Here is an 18,909-nt window from a genome sequence, read left to right as displayed (position 1 = left end):
ACAACTGCTTCCAACCCTAGCAGTGATCGTAACTCTTTCGTGGGTTCGTGTTCGGTCACACTCCTTCGTTTACCAGGGCTGCCACAGCCGGGGAACAGCGAGGAAGTCCACGATTTTCTAGCGTGTGACTGTCCTTGGTCGCTACTGTTCCTCTCGAATGTTTTCAAAGTTTGCAAGACTTGCTGCACTGACGCTACGTTTCCATTGCTCACCAACTTTCGCAGAGCTACTAAAATTTCGGAGTAGTCTCTGCTGCAGCTTTTACGGTCAGCATCTTCTCCAGTAGCGATGCAGATATCCAGTGTGATATCACGTTCTGTGTCGTGGACTCCATCACTAGTCTCTAGAAGAAGGTCCACAGCTTTTCGGATGTACACTTAGGGGCCATCCGGCATTATCGATAATTTTCACGGAACGAAAAAGTTTAGTTATGACCCTCCCCGGCCGGCCCCCACCCCCTTCAACGAAAAATATATTGACTTGACAGCTAAAATTGATTGATGTTTCAGCTATCAATACTTTTCAAAACGAAACTCTCCTCAACCCACCCACCCATATACGAAACTTTTTCTCTTCGTGAAAAAGATCGATAATTACGGCCGGCCCCTTTAATACGATGGTCTAAAAGGTCTGATCCGGCCATGATTATCTCCGATGATTCAAGTGCTCCTACCAAACACGTTGGTTACTGAGTGAGTATCCTGGAGGTGCTTCAACTACTAGTAATAGTAAATTTCATTCAGTCACACACTAGTATCGCTGGACATCTGCAGAAGTAGAGCTAAAGCCAAAAAAGGTCTGACTAGATGATTACCAAGGTCTGCTGCTTCATTGTGAGAAGTCAGCTCTTGGAGTCTAGCATTTCTATCAGTCCTATCCTGATCTGGTATCAGAAAGAGTGCATGAGCTGATGAACAGTTTTTTGTACTCTTGAGTCTTGCTTCAGCTTGTGACCAGCTACAATACTATTCAATAGCTCAGGCGCAGGTAGGTCTAATGCCATGGGGATCCTACTCTTGCTGTTCCTCGACTACAGACTATGACATGCAAGCCTTGTAGATTCTACTAGTGATAGGTAACATGTTTTCACGGTGACAGTGTGAACAAGGCGAGGACACACTGTCTGTATGGGCAACAGTGCTCCTGACTACAACCATAAACCGGTCGGTAGAGTTGTTGTTGTTGTTTATTTTACTTCGCAGATTCTAACGGGCAAGTTGCCCAATAACAAGAAAGCGAAGGCAAAGAAAATAATAATACTAATAAAAGAAATAACCGAGGGGCAGCAGAAAATGAATAATAGCGAACTCAGATGGCGAGCCAAGGAACAAATTTCCATGTTACAGAGTCTCGGTCTTGCGACCGTATGGGGAACTAACTTCAGACCCTCATTCTTTCTGTACTCGTAGTGGGCGTAGAAAAATTCCCTGATTTCGTATAAATTATTACTAATATTACTTCAGCCTTCAGGGAATCTTCCTACGCGCGCCCCCTAGATTGTAACAGGGAGCGGGTACATGGTGTACCTGGCATCGAAAAGGGGGGGGGGTTGCAGGGTCAAGTAGCAAAAATAATACTAATAGTTTGGTACAAGAAAGGGGCGCTAATATTGCACCAAATATATGTACAGTAACCTAACGTTACTTTGCATATAACGGCACTCGGCGCGGCGGGGCATCAGAAAAGTGTCTAATTTAATAATGGAAATTCTGTCGTTATTCGCGAATTGTCGTTATGTCCGCAGTCGTTATTAGCGAAGTTGACTGTACAGTGTAGTAGAAAGATAAATGAGATGTAGAAAGGTAAATGAGATGTAGAAAGGTAAATTTAATGGGTCTCAATCTCATCGTCACAGGTACTGTGTGGACCACAGTCCACAGCCATCTCTTTCGGATTACTAGTACATGTAGATCCTTACTTACATGTACGTTTACGATGAAGGTTTGGAGGCGCTTTGAATGAGGTTCGTGAAGCAGGAGGTCTGCAGGCAGGTTGTTCCAGGGTGTGATCAGGTGATCATGGTGATGGCGAAGAAGGGGAAGGATCGCAGGAGGTAGTCAAGGGCTGTGTGAGGGGGGCCTGGGGGTGTCCACTGAGTCTGTAGTTGGAAGCCATGGTGCATCTCAGATCTGATCACGGTTGTTGCCGTGTGCGCACGCTAGCTACGGCAGGGGGCTTGGTTGGTGGTAGGCATTGGCGGATAATGCTCGAAAAGGTGGCAGATTCTGCTCGAAAAGCAGCGAAACTGGTAGAACCATGCAAACCTTATGGCGGGCAATTCCTCGAATTCTGCTCCATTTCTTTATCCACATACCAAACATGCATGAAACTTACCAGAAAAGTACCGAATTCTGCCAATTTTTCTGCCGGCATTATTCGCAAAGGCCTAGTTGGTAGGGTCCAGCGGATAATGCTCCGAAAATGTTCGTATAATGCTAATCATAATGCTCCAAAAACTACCTTGTAATGCTGATCTGTATAATGCTTTAACAAGGCTAGCTATAATGCTCTTGGTTTGGAACAAAAATGAAAGAAAGGCTGCACATTGTCAAACTTCCAGGAAAGGACGCATTTAGTCGATCTGCCTCCGAAGCGGCTACAATATCTCTCATGAGCTCCACCACTTCTTAGCACTATACGACGGGATCGAGTCTCCATTGGTTGCTCTCCATTGCAACTTTGATGCAGGGCTGTGGCTGAATAGTGGGTGTATCGAATCTTTTCCCTTGCTTATCCATGTAGTGAGAGGTGAAACCCGTATTATTGCTGGTGGTCATTTGGATGCTGGAAGCATATCATGGGAAGTGGTGTTCCTGCCTGCAGACAAGATGTCACTGCTTCCACTCTGTGCAAATGCCAGTCTTCATCTGAAACAGCTCACGTGAAGCCAGTCGACAGACGATCTCAGATCGAGATCCCTCCCATTTGCGGAAATCCTGAAAACACATACTCAGAAGTAACTGTTTTGCCGCTCTACATCCTCTGCTTGCGCTGTCTTCTTCTCCTGAGGTTGCGTGGAGACAAATGGTTGGCCACAATACTTTTCTTTTCTGATAGCACTTGACTGTAGGCCTTGTATTACAATCGTCCACGACGAACTGTACGTGCTTCACCAGGAAAGTAAGACAGGCGCTCCTGAGCACTCAAATCGACTTGGTACTGCGTCCATGAGGACTTCTAGTTCTTTTCGAGCCTGCTGATCTTGACTCGGCAAAGGCAGTTATTTGGAACAAGCTACATGTAGCCGCTCCTGCATCCAGGTCCAAATTTATCAATAGATGAGTGTTTTCTTCAGTATCGCTAGAGATATGCTATGGCCAGAGCCTATGGCATAACAGGAAAACTCATCTTCGTCTCTTTGATATTCACTTCGCGGACGTCTAGTCTCCTCCATGGCTCTCCATGATTTCTAAAAAAGAACTCCACGTAAATCATCGTTCCGGATATTGTGTACCAGCCTCAGTTGCAACGTTGGGCATGCTACATCACCGGTACATTTACCTGACTACATAGTCATTGCTACATGAAGACTTTATGTAGCAATGGCATAACATGTCACAGTATGTAGTCAGGTAAATGTAGCATTACTATTAGCGCTAAATGTGTTACGTGTCTACAAATCACAAAGTTATGTGCCGGTACAATACATGGCGTTGCACCTCATGGCTTTAGCCGATTGTTGCCAAAAACCTTATATTTCCCGACATTATCCACTATGAAACTCGTTATGCCGCTGAAACCTCACATAATGCTCGTCTTGTTCCTTTCTAAGTATACAATAAATGAGGAGGCCGAGGGTTTATGACCAATAAAAAACTATTATAAAAACCGAGGTCCCCCGAGGTTTTTATTAGTTTTTATTTTAATATTGGTCATAAACCCAAGGCCGGAGCATTTATTGTATTAAAGGGGAAGTGCATCGATTTTTCAAGTAGGGCTCAGATGAAAGACAATTGGATATCGGTTCCGATGGTATATCTCTCGCTTGCGTACGCGTACGGCAAGGGAAACTACTTGCCATATCGCCGATTTCCTGATCCCGTTTCCATGGCGACTACAGGTGATGACGCACATTCTGCTTAGCTCCGTGAGAGAGAAGGTCGATCACTGCAGAATTGTGTCATTTTCAGTTGTCTTCTTGTATTCACGAAGGAAAAGAAGTACTGTGTTCAATGCTGTTAGTGCCGTGAACTGTTTATTAGTAGTCCTCTCCGTTGTGTACTGGGACGTGACACCGACAGGGGAAAGCTGGAGTGCGGAGACGTTAGCTGGCAAGCGAAAATCGTGACGAACCAAGTGCTGAAATCTTGGTTGGGACAAATCAAACATTCAGCATTTACCTCAACCAAGGACCATGCCGTTTGCTCTTTCCACTTCCTGAAGCTGGATGCGCTGCCTGCTGGAGACTCTCCTATCTCTCGTAACATCTTCTGAAGCCAGGTGAGACGACGAGTAGCGGAGATTAGCGAACGAAATAATGTCGTACGGTTTTGAAATTTTGCTGAACATATCTCAGGAGAGATGGCACATATGAACTTAGTCCATGTGAACTCAATCAGCCCATGAACTAACCCATGAACAAATGCTTTCCTTGCAGACGTGCATGTGTCTATCCAATCTACACGTGGAGATCATTCCATGCCCTCAGTGAATGGCCTATTTATATATTATTTGTCCATACACTTCATCTGCATGTTGTCTCTATGGAGAAGGGTATTGTTCATTCCATATGAAGAAGTTCGGGCAATAGATGCTTTCCTCTGGTACAATTCTGTTGACCTGATGTTTTTTCTAGCTTCATGGGTAGCTTAGGTGAGGTACCATCACCATCATGTTTACACGAGGGTCAAACACTGCACCGTTCTTTGTTGTGACATGACGTAAGTTATTGTAAGTGCTCGCAGACTCCATACATTCCAGCAACACCTAGCATGGTTTTCCGTCAACGTTGTGGGTGAACAAATTCCACACACACCATGCGCCATACACACACTTGCCCTGCTCTGTTGAGTCACAGCCACGTGGGCCCGGAGGGGCAGTGGAGAGAGAATGGGAGAACGCCGCCCCATGGCGCCCGGGACACAAAAACAAGAGTTGGTCCGGCTACGTAGGGAGCAACACACATATATATACATACACCACACACAGAGACACACACACACACACACACACACACACAAAATGAGAGTTCGGGTCATCTGCCACGAGACTGACGTACGGCCGGGGAGAGCTTCAGCAGCGGTCGCAGGACACACAGTATTCACCACAACACGGCCCCACTGTCGTTGGAGGCTGAGCCACACACTTGTGACGGGCAAGAACGCCACAGCTAAGAAAGCAACGGCCACAGCGATCACACTGGCATGCTCCACGCTGCTCCTGCACACACTCTCTCCTCTCTCTCTCTCTCTCTCTCTCTCTCTCTCTCTCTCTCTCTCTCTCTCTCTCTCTCTCTCTCTCTCTCTCTCACACACACACACACACACACACACACACACACACACGTGCGCACATACTGCAAGAAAGAAAGAGAGCAGGAGTGTCAGATTCTTGCATAGGAAGTGTTTATCAGCACACACTTATACATGCACATGCAGGCACTCAACGACCAACTATGCACCATGCCGTATGTTCGTCAAACATAAGATTGCAATACCAAACTGAGAGAACAACATAAACAAGATCACTTGCTTCGTTCTCCTCCAAGTGTGTCCTCCCCAGCCATTTCCCTAGGCGGAATGTAGCCTACGAAATGGTTTCTCTAGACTAGGAGAAGATGTTTGGTATTCGCCATCTGTCCTGAGAATTGTTCAGCAAAAATTTCAAAACATACGACATTATTTCGTTCGCTAATCTCCGCTACTCGTCGTCTCACCTGGCTTCAGAAGATGTTACGAGAGATAGGAGAGTCTCCAGCAGGCAGCGCATCCAGCTTCAGGAAGTGGAAAGAGCAAACGGCATGGTCCTTGGTTGAGGTAAATGCTGAATGTTTGATTTGTCCCAACCAAGATTTCAGCACTTGGTTCGTCACGATTTTCGCTTGCCAGCTAACGTCTCCGCACTCCAGCTTTCCCCTGTCGGTGTCACGTTCCAGTACACAACGGAGAGGACTACTAATAAACAGTTCACGACACTAACAGCATCGAACACAGTACTTCTTTCACTTCGTGAATACAACTTACGGAAGACAACTGAAAATGACACAATTCTGCAGTGATCGACCTTCTCTCTCACGGAGCTAAGCAGAATGTGCGTCATCACCTGTAGTCGCCATGGAAACGGGATCAGGAAATCGGCGATATGGCAAGTTTCCTTTGCCGTACGCAAGCGAGAGATATACCATCGGAACCGATATCCAATTGTCTTTCATCTGAGCCCTACTTGAAAAATCGATGCACTTCCCCTTTAATTTTTTAGAATCAACCAGTAAAAACTCCTACTCAATCTCCAACAACAAAATTAGTGGACAGCTGTTATTTGTGTTGCTATGACAACTCGTGTGCTGGACGAGTATTTGTTGTCATTGGTTCAATTATTATTTCTTTTACTCTTCATAGGCTATCAGATCATTTTCCTTACTAGGTCTATTTATAACCAGTATCTACAGCGTGGTGTGAAGGACAGCCCTGAACTGCGCCGACTGTCTCAGGCTCAAAAAGAACTAAAATTACGTATCGAAAATATCACCAACACCGGAACTCGGGCAGGCCTGAAGAAGGAACGCAACCGCATTCTTCACAGCATCAGAAGAACAGCGCTGAAGGAAGCAGAATTACGGCTGGACGAAAAGGCAAAGGAGGTGGAGAAGTTGCGGGACGGTGCTCGAATGTTCAAAGCTGTTCAGTTAATGCGGAGACGTGGAGCTGTGAAGCCTACAGTTGCTGACAACACCGGAAAAATCATAGTAAACGAGAAGGAAGCAGCTGAGGCAATTGGAAGCCATTTCTCAAGTCAGTTCAGCTCACCAAGCGCCACAGACATCTCACCGTTCCAGGGACAGCCACGTCCTCTGCAAACTCCCATTACATCTTCAGAGATTGCAGGCTGTCTCGGGAAACTGAACAATGGCCGTGCCGCAGGAGACGACAGTATCCCCACAGAACTGATGAAGTATGCAAGTGATGCTTTGGCTCCTGTGTTGACCAGCATTTTCAACGGCATGTTTGAGCAACACGAGGTGGTTGATATAGGCAGTGGCAGTCTGATCCCACTTCAGAAACCCAACAAGCCGCTGGGACCACCATCAAATTTACGTCCGATAGTTCTTCTCAACACGCTGCGGAAGACCCTGTCACTCCTCACTTTAGCTCGAGTCAGACCCAAGGTTGACCAGTACCTAGCCCAGACGCACAGCGGCTTCCGCCCTGGCCGATCCACCGCGGATGTGGTATGGGCGCATCGATGGCTTGTGGCAAAGACCCAGCGCTACCACAGCACCGTTCACCTGTTGGGCATTGATCTGTCGAAGGCTTTTGACACGATCAAGCGAGACACCTTGCTGACTGTTCTGGAGGCGTTTCTGAGTGACGATGACGTTCGCTTGATCAGGGTCTTGATCTCTAACACCAGACTTCGTGTTCAGCTTGGGAGGTGCCAGTCGGAATCATTTGCTACAACGAAGGGGACGCCACAGGGGGATTGCCTTTCCCCCGTTCTCTTCACGGTTTACCTGGAGGCTGCGCTCCGACAACTAAGGCAAGAGGTGCCAGCAAGACCTCTCAGCGACAACGGTCTGCCGCTCGAACTTGTATATGCGGATGATGCAGACTTTGTCAGCACCTCAAAGTCCTGGCTGGCGGACGTGGAGGCGACTGCCAGCACGGTGCTACCACAGTGGTCCCTGATCATGAACCGGGACAAAACTGAGTATACGGACATCTTCAGAAGTGCGGACAGGATCGATGAAGAGTGGAGGACAACGCGCAAGCTGGGTTCGCTGCTGGGCGACGAAGAGGATATTATGCGACGAAAACAGCTGGCGACTGCAGCATTTCAGTCCCTATGGAGCCTCTGGAAGAGGCATCAGCACATCAGCGAGAAGTTGCGTCTGCGGCTGTACAGCACTTTTATTGTTCCAGTACTGACGTACAACTCGGGTACGTGGGGGGTCAGTGTGACCGTTCTGTCTCGCCTGGATTCCTTCCACCGCCGTCAGCTAAGGTCACTCATCGGTGTGAAATGGCCACAAATAATACCGAATGATGCTCTCTATGCCAGATGCGAAGCTGAACCCTTGAGTGTCATGGTCAAGAGATCACGCTGGAGGCTGTTTGGCCACATCCTGCGGATGGCAGATGAATCTCCAGCTGTTATGGCTATGTTCGCGTACTTCGCCAATCAGCAACAGAAATGCTGGAGGGGTAGACCGCGGACGACCCTGCCGCAGGCATTGGTGGGAGATCTGCGCCAAGCCAATGCCGGATTGCTCGGGAACTTAGACGCTCTGCAGAGCCTGCGAGCCATTGCCCATGACCGACCCGCATGGCGAGATCTATGCATGAAGATCTGTGCATCGTGATATTCCGACAGGTCCTGAAACAGTCAAACTCAGGAAATAGCACTATTATTATCACTCAGGCTGCAATATTCAATGACATAATTAAAGACATATTCATAAATGACATATCTTCAATACCCATGAGCTACATTGTATATGATAATTATATCATTGTATCATCGTTCTAGCTCACTTTCTTTCCCCTGTCATAGTCCTGTTTATCATGTTCAGCATAAGCGAAGTTGTGGATCATGCTTGCATGGTTGACTCCAACGCGTACATGCAAGTAATAATAATAATAATCTATAATGAGAGTGTGGTCTGTCTCCATGGTTACCGGTGTTCATTTCATAGCTATAGCCACTTCTCCTTGTTAGACCTTATCTGGAAGGCCCATTCTTGCATATTCCAACAGCATAGCAGCCAAGGGAGTTAGCTCTCTTGGTTATTTAGAAAAGCGATCCTGTCAGCTTTTCTATTATTGTGTTCACATGGCAAGAAAAACGACACCGCTATGCTACGTAAGTTTCTACGTAAGGTGCTCGGTATTTCACTTAGGCTACGTAAGTCTCTACGTAAGGTGCTCGGTATTAGATCTACCAACGGGTGGTAGCCGCGTGCGGTGCACGTGCACGGCAGACATTGTGTTGCATGCAGTCCGTGTTCGGATGTACATATATGTGCATGCGCGAGGAACTAACTTCCTTCTTTGGAACTGCTTCTTGCATGAGCTGTTTCTGATATTTCGTCTCCTGGCCTGGCTTACTTCGTTTCGGCGCTGCTGAGACCTCCTTTCGCGGAATATTACGCAATGACAGGTGAGTTGACCAGTTCCCTTTGATTCATTTGCTTGTGTTGACTCTTTCATTTACGAAAAGTCTGCTGATTTTGGGCTAGGCCTTGACGGATTATGCTAATATTTTCGTGAAATTATGCTTTTCGCATTGCTGAAAAAATTGCAGAATTATGCTATTTTTATGCTAAAAGTTATCATATTATGCCGCATTATGCTCACATATGCTGCTAATGTATGATTTTCTATTTGTATTTGTATTGTATTTATTTAAAAGGATTCTCCAAAAGCAAATGGATGCTTATCACGGAAGTCTCCCACATAAATATCGCAAGAAAAATGGGGAAATGGGGGAGAGGAGAGTGGAAGATGAAGCATGGGAAGAAGGGAAACAAGTACCTACATGTAAATATCGAGGTATAAAAGCAGGAAAGAAATCGACGAGGGAAGAAATCACCTCTGCAGATAATAGCGGGACATTTAGATGAAAAAAACCCAGCAAGGATTAATTTTAAGGAAAAAAAATGATGGTTCTGTGCAAAATAACAGGTGAATTTTTTTGTAGAGGGCGTTGTACTGTACTGTAGTAGCAAAAGTTCAACGGGGTCAACACTGAACTGGTCAACGCACCGTCCGACCTAGCTACGACCGTCACCCTGGTCACTGATTCATGATTGTAGTGGACTGGACATGTTATCAAGGGAGTCGTAAACCTGCGCCTTCCTGGTGCATCTACTTGTACTTGTACTTGTAGAACATCTGTGTGGAATTTGATGCGAACAGGCGGATTATTCCAATTTTATGCGATTCGTATGCAATTTGCCTCGAATTATGCGATTATTCGATTTTGTTAGGAATTATGCGAAAAATTATGCTAGCATAATCTGTCAAGGCCTATTTTGGGCGGAATGCAATAAATAATGGAAAAGCTGACAGGATCTCCTTTCTAAATTTAGCTTTTCCGCTGCCGAGGCCTCCTTTTACGGAATACTCAATGACAGGTGATCTCTGAGTTGACCAGTTTCCTTCGATTCATTTGCTTATGCTCACCCTTTCATTTACGGAAACGTGTGCTGATTTTATTCGGATTTAGATCCATTTTTATCTCTTTGCCCTTGCCTACAGTGTGCGAAGAACGCGAGTTCACCTTCTTGACGGTAAGGCTTATGTTAGATGTGTTGTCGAAATACTCATATTCATTGCACATTAGTACGTTACAAGTAAGGCACTGGTCAGTGGCATACTATCGTTGGCAGTTCCCAATCTGGAGGGAAAGGTTCAAGGACTCATTGACCGAGTTTGCCAAATAAATTCGCATGTCAGGGAAAATCTCCATTGTGGACAGGTTCAGTAACTTGTTTGCTTCATACGAAACAAGCCAATGGGTGCAGTCTCGTCTCGTGAAAATCTCGTACTTGTATGATTGGATTTGTTTACTCGAGTCTGGGCTGTTTGATTTGTGAGTACCGCCGAAGAAGAAGAGGGGCTGCCTCGTTGCTTGAAGCAAGAGACAAATCGGAGAACAAGATTGCATTGCCCCAAATAAAGTTTCGTGCCGCCAAAGCAAGAATTACGATCTGCAATCTGTTTGTAGTACCTGTAATACCTGCAAGAATGTGCAGTACATGTATCGTACTTTCTCTGTTGCTGTTTCAGTTGCCGTCATGTTGCTAAAGAAAGGTTCAGTAGAGAGGTTCTGCAAAACGAAAATTCGAATGAAGTTTCGCGACAGTCCTTGCGAAAGTGTGTACGAATTTTTGCACGAACTTTGCTTTCTGCACATTTTCGTAGTTTGCGCGGGCCAAGTGCACGTACGCCATGACCCGATCTCACGAAATTTCCTACGACAGTTGATTTCGCGTTCCCTGCAAGTTTCGCGTCCAAAGTTGCGAAAGTTCGTGCAAATTTTCGCACTTCATGATATAGAGCAAAAGTTTGTACGCATTCTCGTTTTGCAGAACCTCTCTAGTGACTCTTTTGTTTCATACGAGACAAGTCAATGAGTCGGTGTGGCTTAGAATCTTTCGCTGTAGAAGAAATCTATTGGTATGTCTATTGGAGAAATAATTGTATTCACTGGTTATAAACTAGGTTAAGACAAACTCACAGAATAAATACCATCGGTCCCTTGGTGTTCATCCTAAAGAGGTTCAACTGGATATCATTCATACTCACCAAAAGATGTGTAAGATTTTATTATCATGGAGTGCCTTGTTTATCTCTCAGTATCAGTACCTCCAACCATAGCCTTGACCCTTTTATCCTCAGGATCAGTGTAGTTGTTGGAACGAGGTGTCGGACTCAGCAATGTATTTGTTTACATTTTAATACATGTTTATTGTTCCTCCTTTGCTGTGTTGTTCTAGAAAATCGTGGACTAACAGTTTGAAGTCATTGCACTACTTCCAAAAGTTGTATCGACATCAACAGGATTACCATTTCAGTGCAATATGATGCTGGATGACCTTATCATGATAACCCATGATTGTAAACCATTATAAACACAGAATCAACAAAAACATCTGCGACACGCACCTGGCGCATGGCTACAATTCTCAAATAAATCTGATCGAGGGTGGGGAAATCTGAAAGGCAAGACAAATTTATGACAGAGTCATGAAATTCAGCAACAGCAACATGCACAGAATGACCTACGTATAAAGAGTATAACCACCACTACTCACATGTTCCCCGCAGAAGAACATGCATTATGCTAGTGCCATTTTCTGCAAGAAAAGGCTTGCACATCAATGCGTATAATACGGTATTGATATGATCAAGAGTACATAAACCTCTTGATATGATGTGAAGGCCATCATTTACATATTGATATACATGTAGGGCATTCCATTGATTGGTGACAAAACAAAAGAAATTATAGCAATAAAAACTGCTTTATGGCAGTTTTCTAAAAAAAGTTATTGTGTTCTAGTCCATGGACCCCGTCTAAAAAGTAAGAAATTACCGATATGTGATAGCTGAAAATTAAAATTTCACACAAAACCTCACAATAATCACACACAGAATGAAAAGCTACATGTAGAAGACCTTTTCCCCTCGTGATCCTCTTTCCTTTGCATGCATGACATGCATGTTGCCAATTGTTGGTGCAGTACAAGTCTAGTGTTGAAAGCAGCATTTCAAGTGTTGTGATTATTGTGAGGTTTTGTGTGAAATTTTAATTTTCAGCTATCACATATCGGTAATTTCTTACTTTTTAGACGGGGTCCATGGACTAGAACACAATAACTTTTTTTAGAAAACTGCCATAAAGCAGTTTTTATTGCTATAATGCGGACTGGGTCGACCCGATCCTAAAAAGCTGTTTTTATGAACTGTTTTTTATAATAGGCCTTATGAACTGTTTTTATGAACTGTTTTTATGAACTGTTTTTATTGGATAGGATATGATTATGTTGAATAAACGAGGTTTGTGTCAATGGGAGATTGACTTGGAGTTTTTACGAGTTGATGCTCCATATGCTCTGATGCTCGGATAGTCTCATAATGCCGAATATAATGCCGGCATTATCCGCTGGACCCTACTAGTTGGTGGCAGCATGGCCTTTATACCTGGGCCTGCTGGGGAGGCCCTGGAATGTGGTGCAGCTTGTACAAAACATGTGCTGAAGTATAAGGATTGGTGGCATCACGTCAGGGTACCGGCTACTAGTAGTACTACCCACCCCGCGGCCCGCAGACTGAGAATGATCCAACTGCATTTACATGTACATGTACCGCCATCACATTTGAAGAGCTGGAATGCAAAAAAACTATATCCATGATTTCATCATAGTAACTTTCTCATTTTATGTGCGGCTATTAAAGGTTGGTATCATATCTGGTTCTAGTCATATTTCAAAAATGTGAAATTTAGTCTGGTGCTGCCCTTGTGATTACACTGAGCTGGAATAAGATTTTCTCAAATTATTATTTGGCGCTTTTCAGGGTTTTGCATCTCTGCTCTTCATCTGATACATGCGTGTGTGACTTACTGATATTTAATAGTGAATTAGTGATACGAGGGGATGGGACATAGCCGGGCTTGCAGAACCAGTGATTGCAGAAGTGTCCACCTAGCCAGAAGTAAACTTGTAACCAGTGCTAGCAGCCTGAGTCCAGTACGAAAGATGTGCACAAATTCTGTCTGCATGATTGGTTGTCAAACCTCTGAGTTACAACAAATAAGGCTCTGACTTTCCTTTGTGTAGCTCAAACATGCATACATGTATGCTGGGACATACATGTAGGCACGCATGCAACAGAGACAATGCCCAAACACACACACAGAGACGCCTACTGTATACTTGAGAGCCGTCAAGCGGACGCCAAGCCAAAGTAAATAGCGGAAGCAATTGACAGGCAGTCGTAGTGGTAACCAACCATAATATAGACAATCTGATGAAAAGCACACACGCACACACACACACGCACGCACACACACACTCATAAAATTAAAACACGGCGTGACGCGGGCGCACGATAAAAAAAATCGATAAACAGTTCACAAAAGAGTTTGAACTGTGTACATGTCATGACTGGCCAGCAGTCAAGTTTTAAAGGCTCAAAGAAGAGGATCATCGTCCAGTGTGTGATGCAGAAAAGCTCCATAAAATCCACACACATACAACTTCGTATACAATGTGTTCGTGAAAGCAATTAATGGCCCGCAAGGCCAAGCAAACAGCGCCATAATATCAAGCACAGATGCAGCGTGAACTGGAATATGTAAAGAAATACTGGATGGACGGGACGGCAGATGGACAAGGCAGGAACGGAGGGACGCTCACTGCAAGATTAAAACATGGACGGTGAACGGAATGTCACAGTTCACAAAGAGCAGGCGACTCTGGGACAAAATCGCGAAAGCGAAAGTTTGGAAAGATCCGGAGAAAGTCGGAGAGGTTTGGAGAGGTATTTTTTTCTTTCTGATGTGTAGCCAAGGACTTTTGGTGTGGCTAGGTGCGGTGGAAATAACAATCATGACTCTACAACAGACGACTATAACTGCTGCAGTGATAGCAACAACTGGAGCAGCCGATCTACGAAACCAACGCAATCTGACCGGAATCACCCGCCAACAGTAAAAGACGATTCGATGGTAAGACACCGATAGAGCTGATTCCACCTCTGAAGATTTCGTTCTTGATCTTCCAGCTTTGGAACCCAGCCTGAAGAGAGAGAGAGAGAGAGAGAGAGAGAGAGAGAGAGAGAGAGAGAGAGAGAGAGAGAGAGAGAGAGAGAGAGAGAGAGAGAGAGAGAGAGAGAGAGACACACACACACACACACACACACACACACACACACACACACAGAAAAAGACAGACAAAAGAAACATAAGAGGGGACGAAGAAGCAAGAATACAAATTAGAAACAGGTTGAGGTTTTCGGAGGACAATGACATCATCAACGTCTATGATAATTATATCTTCAAAAAAACAAAGGTAAGGGAACCAATGGCGGCATGGTCATAATTATACTAACCCCAGAACCGGCTCTTTGCATGGCACTTTCAGTAATCATCTAAGCAAACTGGTTACCGGGTGCAGGTCACTTTTACAGTACTGCCGGGTGCCGAAGAACGACCAGGCTAGAATTTCACCAAGCACAGCATACCAGTTAAGCCACCACCCCACGGTGCAAGCAAAAGTGGTCGTTAAAGCCAGGTGGTCTTTGGAACCAGGTTCCATAAATCCGTGGCATATCAGATCGTGCACATACATGTGCATGATTGTACTTCCATGTACTCATATTGACAGGTGTGGAGCATAAAATACTTTCATGCAGGCACAGAACACCTCACTCAAGTGCATGCAGCGCATCCTGCACTGTTAATTGTCACTTCTGAAGTTCTGTTGACTGTATGCACTTGCTTCAACGCGCACTTTAATCCTGTTGCAGTCAGCCCTGCCAGCCAAGGTGGCACTTTTGGGCTAGTTTTGGTCGCTGTGTGCAGGTCCAATACGGCACTTGGTACACTAAAAGTTGGTCGCTGGTCGCGCAAGGCAGGTGGTCTCTGTATCCAGTGCAGTTTCTGTGTAGAACTGTGCGTGCATGGAAAAAACGGTCGTTAAAAGCAGGTGGTCGCTAAAACCAGAAGTCGCTTACACCGGGTTTTACTGCACATGAAAATAAGAACAATCTATAGTCCATTCATCGGAAACTGTCCCGCTGGCTTTTGAAAGTCCGATTTGGGCCGAATTGAGGATCAAAAACCCACTTTAAATCTCAAAAATCTGGGTTTTGGATCTGCTTCTCCACACATTTTGCCATGGCATACCTGTCCCAATTTTGCAAAACCTGGCTGAATTTCTATTTCCCTGTTCTTGGACTTTTCTGGCCTCAAAAAATGTGACTAGGAGTAATTGCACGGGTCGCACAATGCAGGATGTAATGTTGTTTTCACGATATCTAAAACTACGTGCAGGAGACACCAAAAAGTTAGGGTGCCAGTTTCCAATGAGTGGACTATAGGCTAGGCGGCTGAACCCCGGTTCTTCGGCGACCAGCAGTCCTGTAGGTTGTTTTTTCACTTTGGCCATTCTATCTAAATCCTACCTGGTCATCCATGGAGGAGTGGATGCCGAGCTTGTTACTCGTGGACACTGACACGATGTTCTCGTTGAGAAATGCCAGGCAATGAACGGTCTCGGTGTGACCTGTACACACGTGGATGTGCATGTGCACACACAGACGCACACATGCACACACACACACACACACACACACACACTCACGCACGCACGCACACGCGCCCACACACACACACACACACACACATATTAGTCACCCAGTACATGTACTTACGATCTGCATGCCTGACACAGAACAAAATGGGGCCGGGCGGAAACAGCTAAAACCTGTACAGACCTATTGCATTATTTAAAGTAGTGTTGAAACGAGCGTATCTATAACAAACGAGCGATCAGTTCCACTAACGAGCGAGCTATCGAGCGAGCTAACGAGTTTCATTGATGTGGCAAATATGATTTTTTGAATATTTTTTTCTAAGTTCGATTTTTTCAGCTGGTTCAAATTATCACCGCCGGCATTTGGGGTTGCTGCTGCTTCACTTCGGACTGCTGTTTGCTGTCGAGATGTCTTTTCAGCGCCGTCGTCGAGTAGCCTTTGTAAGAATAGACCGTTTTTGCAAAGATTGCAAGTAGCCCTGGTCTTCGCTGCATCGCGGGAGATAACTTCTAAACGACTGAGCGTAACTTTCACTTGACTTGAGAGGTGACCAAAGCATATCCTGCGACAGGTCAACAGATGCGGAACAAGACATCGGTAGAGTCCACGAAAGCTGCAATGACAACTGAAACAACTCAAGTGTCGTGCAGGCATACAGTCACTGTAACTGCGAGTGATTTTCACTTTGCGCGGGACTGGACTCTCGATCGACCAGGGAGTCGTAAAATATTTTACGACTCTCCGGTCGACATGCACTGCCATGTGTACGGAGTACGGTGTACGGTGTTCGTTAGTGCAAACGAGCTGGCCGCACAAACGAGCCGAGTTTCTGGCGAGCGAGCTAACGAGTATCCGGTGAGATCGTTTCAACACTAATTTAAAGAGGCCACGGGGCACTAGGATCTCACGAAAACAAAGAGAAAAGGACGTATAAGTTACTAGTTATGACTAACAGTCCACCAAGGTAACGAGATAACAATACAGTCAGGTTGTGCGACAACAAGGGCACAAGGCACACCACTGACAAGGATATTGTGACATTCGACGACCTGACACCTAGTTCCAACACATCTACATCTTGTTGTCGCGCTATCTGCTTGTATATTATCTCGTTACCTTGGTTACCTTGGTGGACTATTAGTCATAACTAGTAACTTATACGTCATTTTCTCTTTAAAAATATTAATATTGGCTCAACATCCAAGACCTATAACATGGTTCTACATCCGTATGTGCAATACCTATCACAAACAAACCCCATAAACTGACTACTAGAATACCACTGTTGCGCTCTACGGCCGACAACATACACACTTCCCACAACAGCAAGCGGTTCTTTCTGAGTACTGAATTCCTTCTGGCAGCTGCTTCAGTCATTGAGACTTTATCAGAGAAGTTTGAATTGTTGAATGACTGGATAAGAAACAAGCATAATATTTTATCGAACAAGTAACTTAGTTGCGTGGTGACGTCTGCGGCCTTCATTTTATCCACAGCTCTATTAAAATTATTGTCTCCTTGAAGATGCTTTGTATAGATTTGTTCATCCTGAGAAAAGGTGCATGGATGAGTGTGCTCTTGACAGCAGGGGCGGATCCAGGGGGTGCGAAGGGTGCAAATGAACCCGTCAGGATTTTTCAAAAAAAAAAAAAAAAGGTCAGGCCAGGCCAGGCCCAGGCTCGCTGCGCGGATCCGCGGATGATTTGTGTGCAATCACGTGATCGTTCTGGACACGTGCTCGCGCCAGGGCTGCACATTTGGAATAGAACTTTTTTGGAACTAACTGTTACTTTTTCACCGGCAACAAACTCACTTCGAAGTTCTTTACTTTTGACGTTGCATGTTTCAGTTGTCGTGTTAGCTTCTTTCAAATTCTCACTGCTTGTTCCGACTCCGTTTCCGTGCATGCTGAGCGGAGATGTCGGACACAGCTGGTGGACCAGCTGGTGAGACCATGGAGCCTGCTGCTAAGCGTCGTTGTGAGAGCCATCATCCTTTTGACATTGGGCGATTTGACATTGTGTATATAGCATGTACATAGCATAATCTGTGTCTGACTGAGAATCATACCGGTAGCAGTCGTAAATTACTTGTAAATTTTGACATTCAATGTGTAACTAATCATACTACTCATCTTGGTGCTATGTGTAATTATGATATTATACAGTAACACACATAACATACTATGTCTTTGGTTTACTACTGCAAAAGAAAATATGTAAGTTTCATCCTCGCACCCCTCAGCTTTGGGGTCTGGATCCGCCCCTGGACAGTGTGATAAGCAGACCCTTGGCCTTACCTCGGAAGTTAGCAAGACGATCACCGCGAGTGCTGTCATGCCATAGTGAGATCGTCTGATCGGACGATGACGTCATGAAATGATGCTCGGCCGGTGAACGTATCTAAACAAGACGAATGCATTGGAAAACAGGACACATCCAAATAGTAGAACGCATCGATTGCTTGCATTACGGTGGAGCTCGCTTAGTAGCTAGTACTCGCATGTACTCTGATACGACATACTAGTACTCTGGCCTAGTAAGAACACCGTCCGGAGCACGGGTGTTTTGATTGTCTTGATCCACACTGAAGTACAGCCAACTAAGTTTCTTCGCTTATAACGACACTCGGCGGAGCATCAGAAAAGTGTCCTTATTCGAGAAAGTTCCGTATACCCGAAGTCTCATTACATGTATATGTATTACAGTTAGATGGGACTTTGCTCTGGGCATGGAAATTCTGTCGTTATTTGTGAATTGTCGTAATGTCCGCAGTCGATATTAGCGAAGTTGAGTGTACGCTGGGATCAGAAATACTCTGGATACTACAAAGAACACTCTTCTCCTGCCCATGACATGGGGTATGTTGTATTCATTTTGTTCGAAACCAGAGGTCTGGACTTTTAAGACACGCTGTAGGTGTGACATCT

The 18,909-nt window shown here is 45.1% G+C and overlaps 1 protein-coding gene across 1 annotated transcript in view; it reads right to left on the bottom strand.

The window, feature by feature from the left end:
• Nucleotides 1–13,582: 13,582 nt before the first annotated feature.
• Nucleotides 13,583–18,909, bottom strand: part of LOC135827019 (WD repeat-containing protein 81-like) — a 31,933-nt gene continuing 26,606 nt past the window's right edge. Inside the window, exons 18-20 of the mRNA XM_065339797.1 lie at nt 18,280–18,382; nt 15,849–15,949; nt 13,583–14,461 (exon numbers count right to left, since the gene is read on the bottom strand). Coding sequence (XP_065195869.1) covers nt 14,333–14,461; nt 15,849–15,949; nt 18,280–18,382 — 333 coding nt within the window. The 3' untranslated portion in view covers nt 13,583–14,332. The remainder of the gene's footprint in view (nt 14,462–15,848; nt 15,950–18,279; nt 18,383–18,909) is intronic.

The sequence above is a fragment of the Sycon ciliatum genome, chromosome 1, assembly GCF_964019385.1.
Source record: "Sycon ciliatum chromosome 1, ocSycCili1.1, whole genome shotgun sequence".
NCBI classification, from domain to species: domain Eukaryota; kingdom Metazoa; phylum Porifera; class Calcarea; order Leucosolenida; family Sycettidae; genus Sycon; species Sycon ciliatum.
This window is presented reverse-complemented; position numbering and strand designations above follow the sequence as displayed.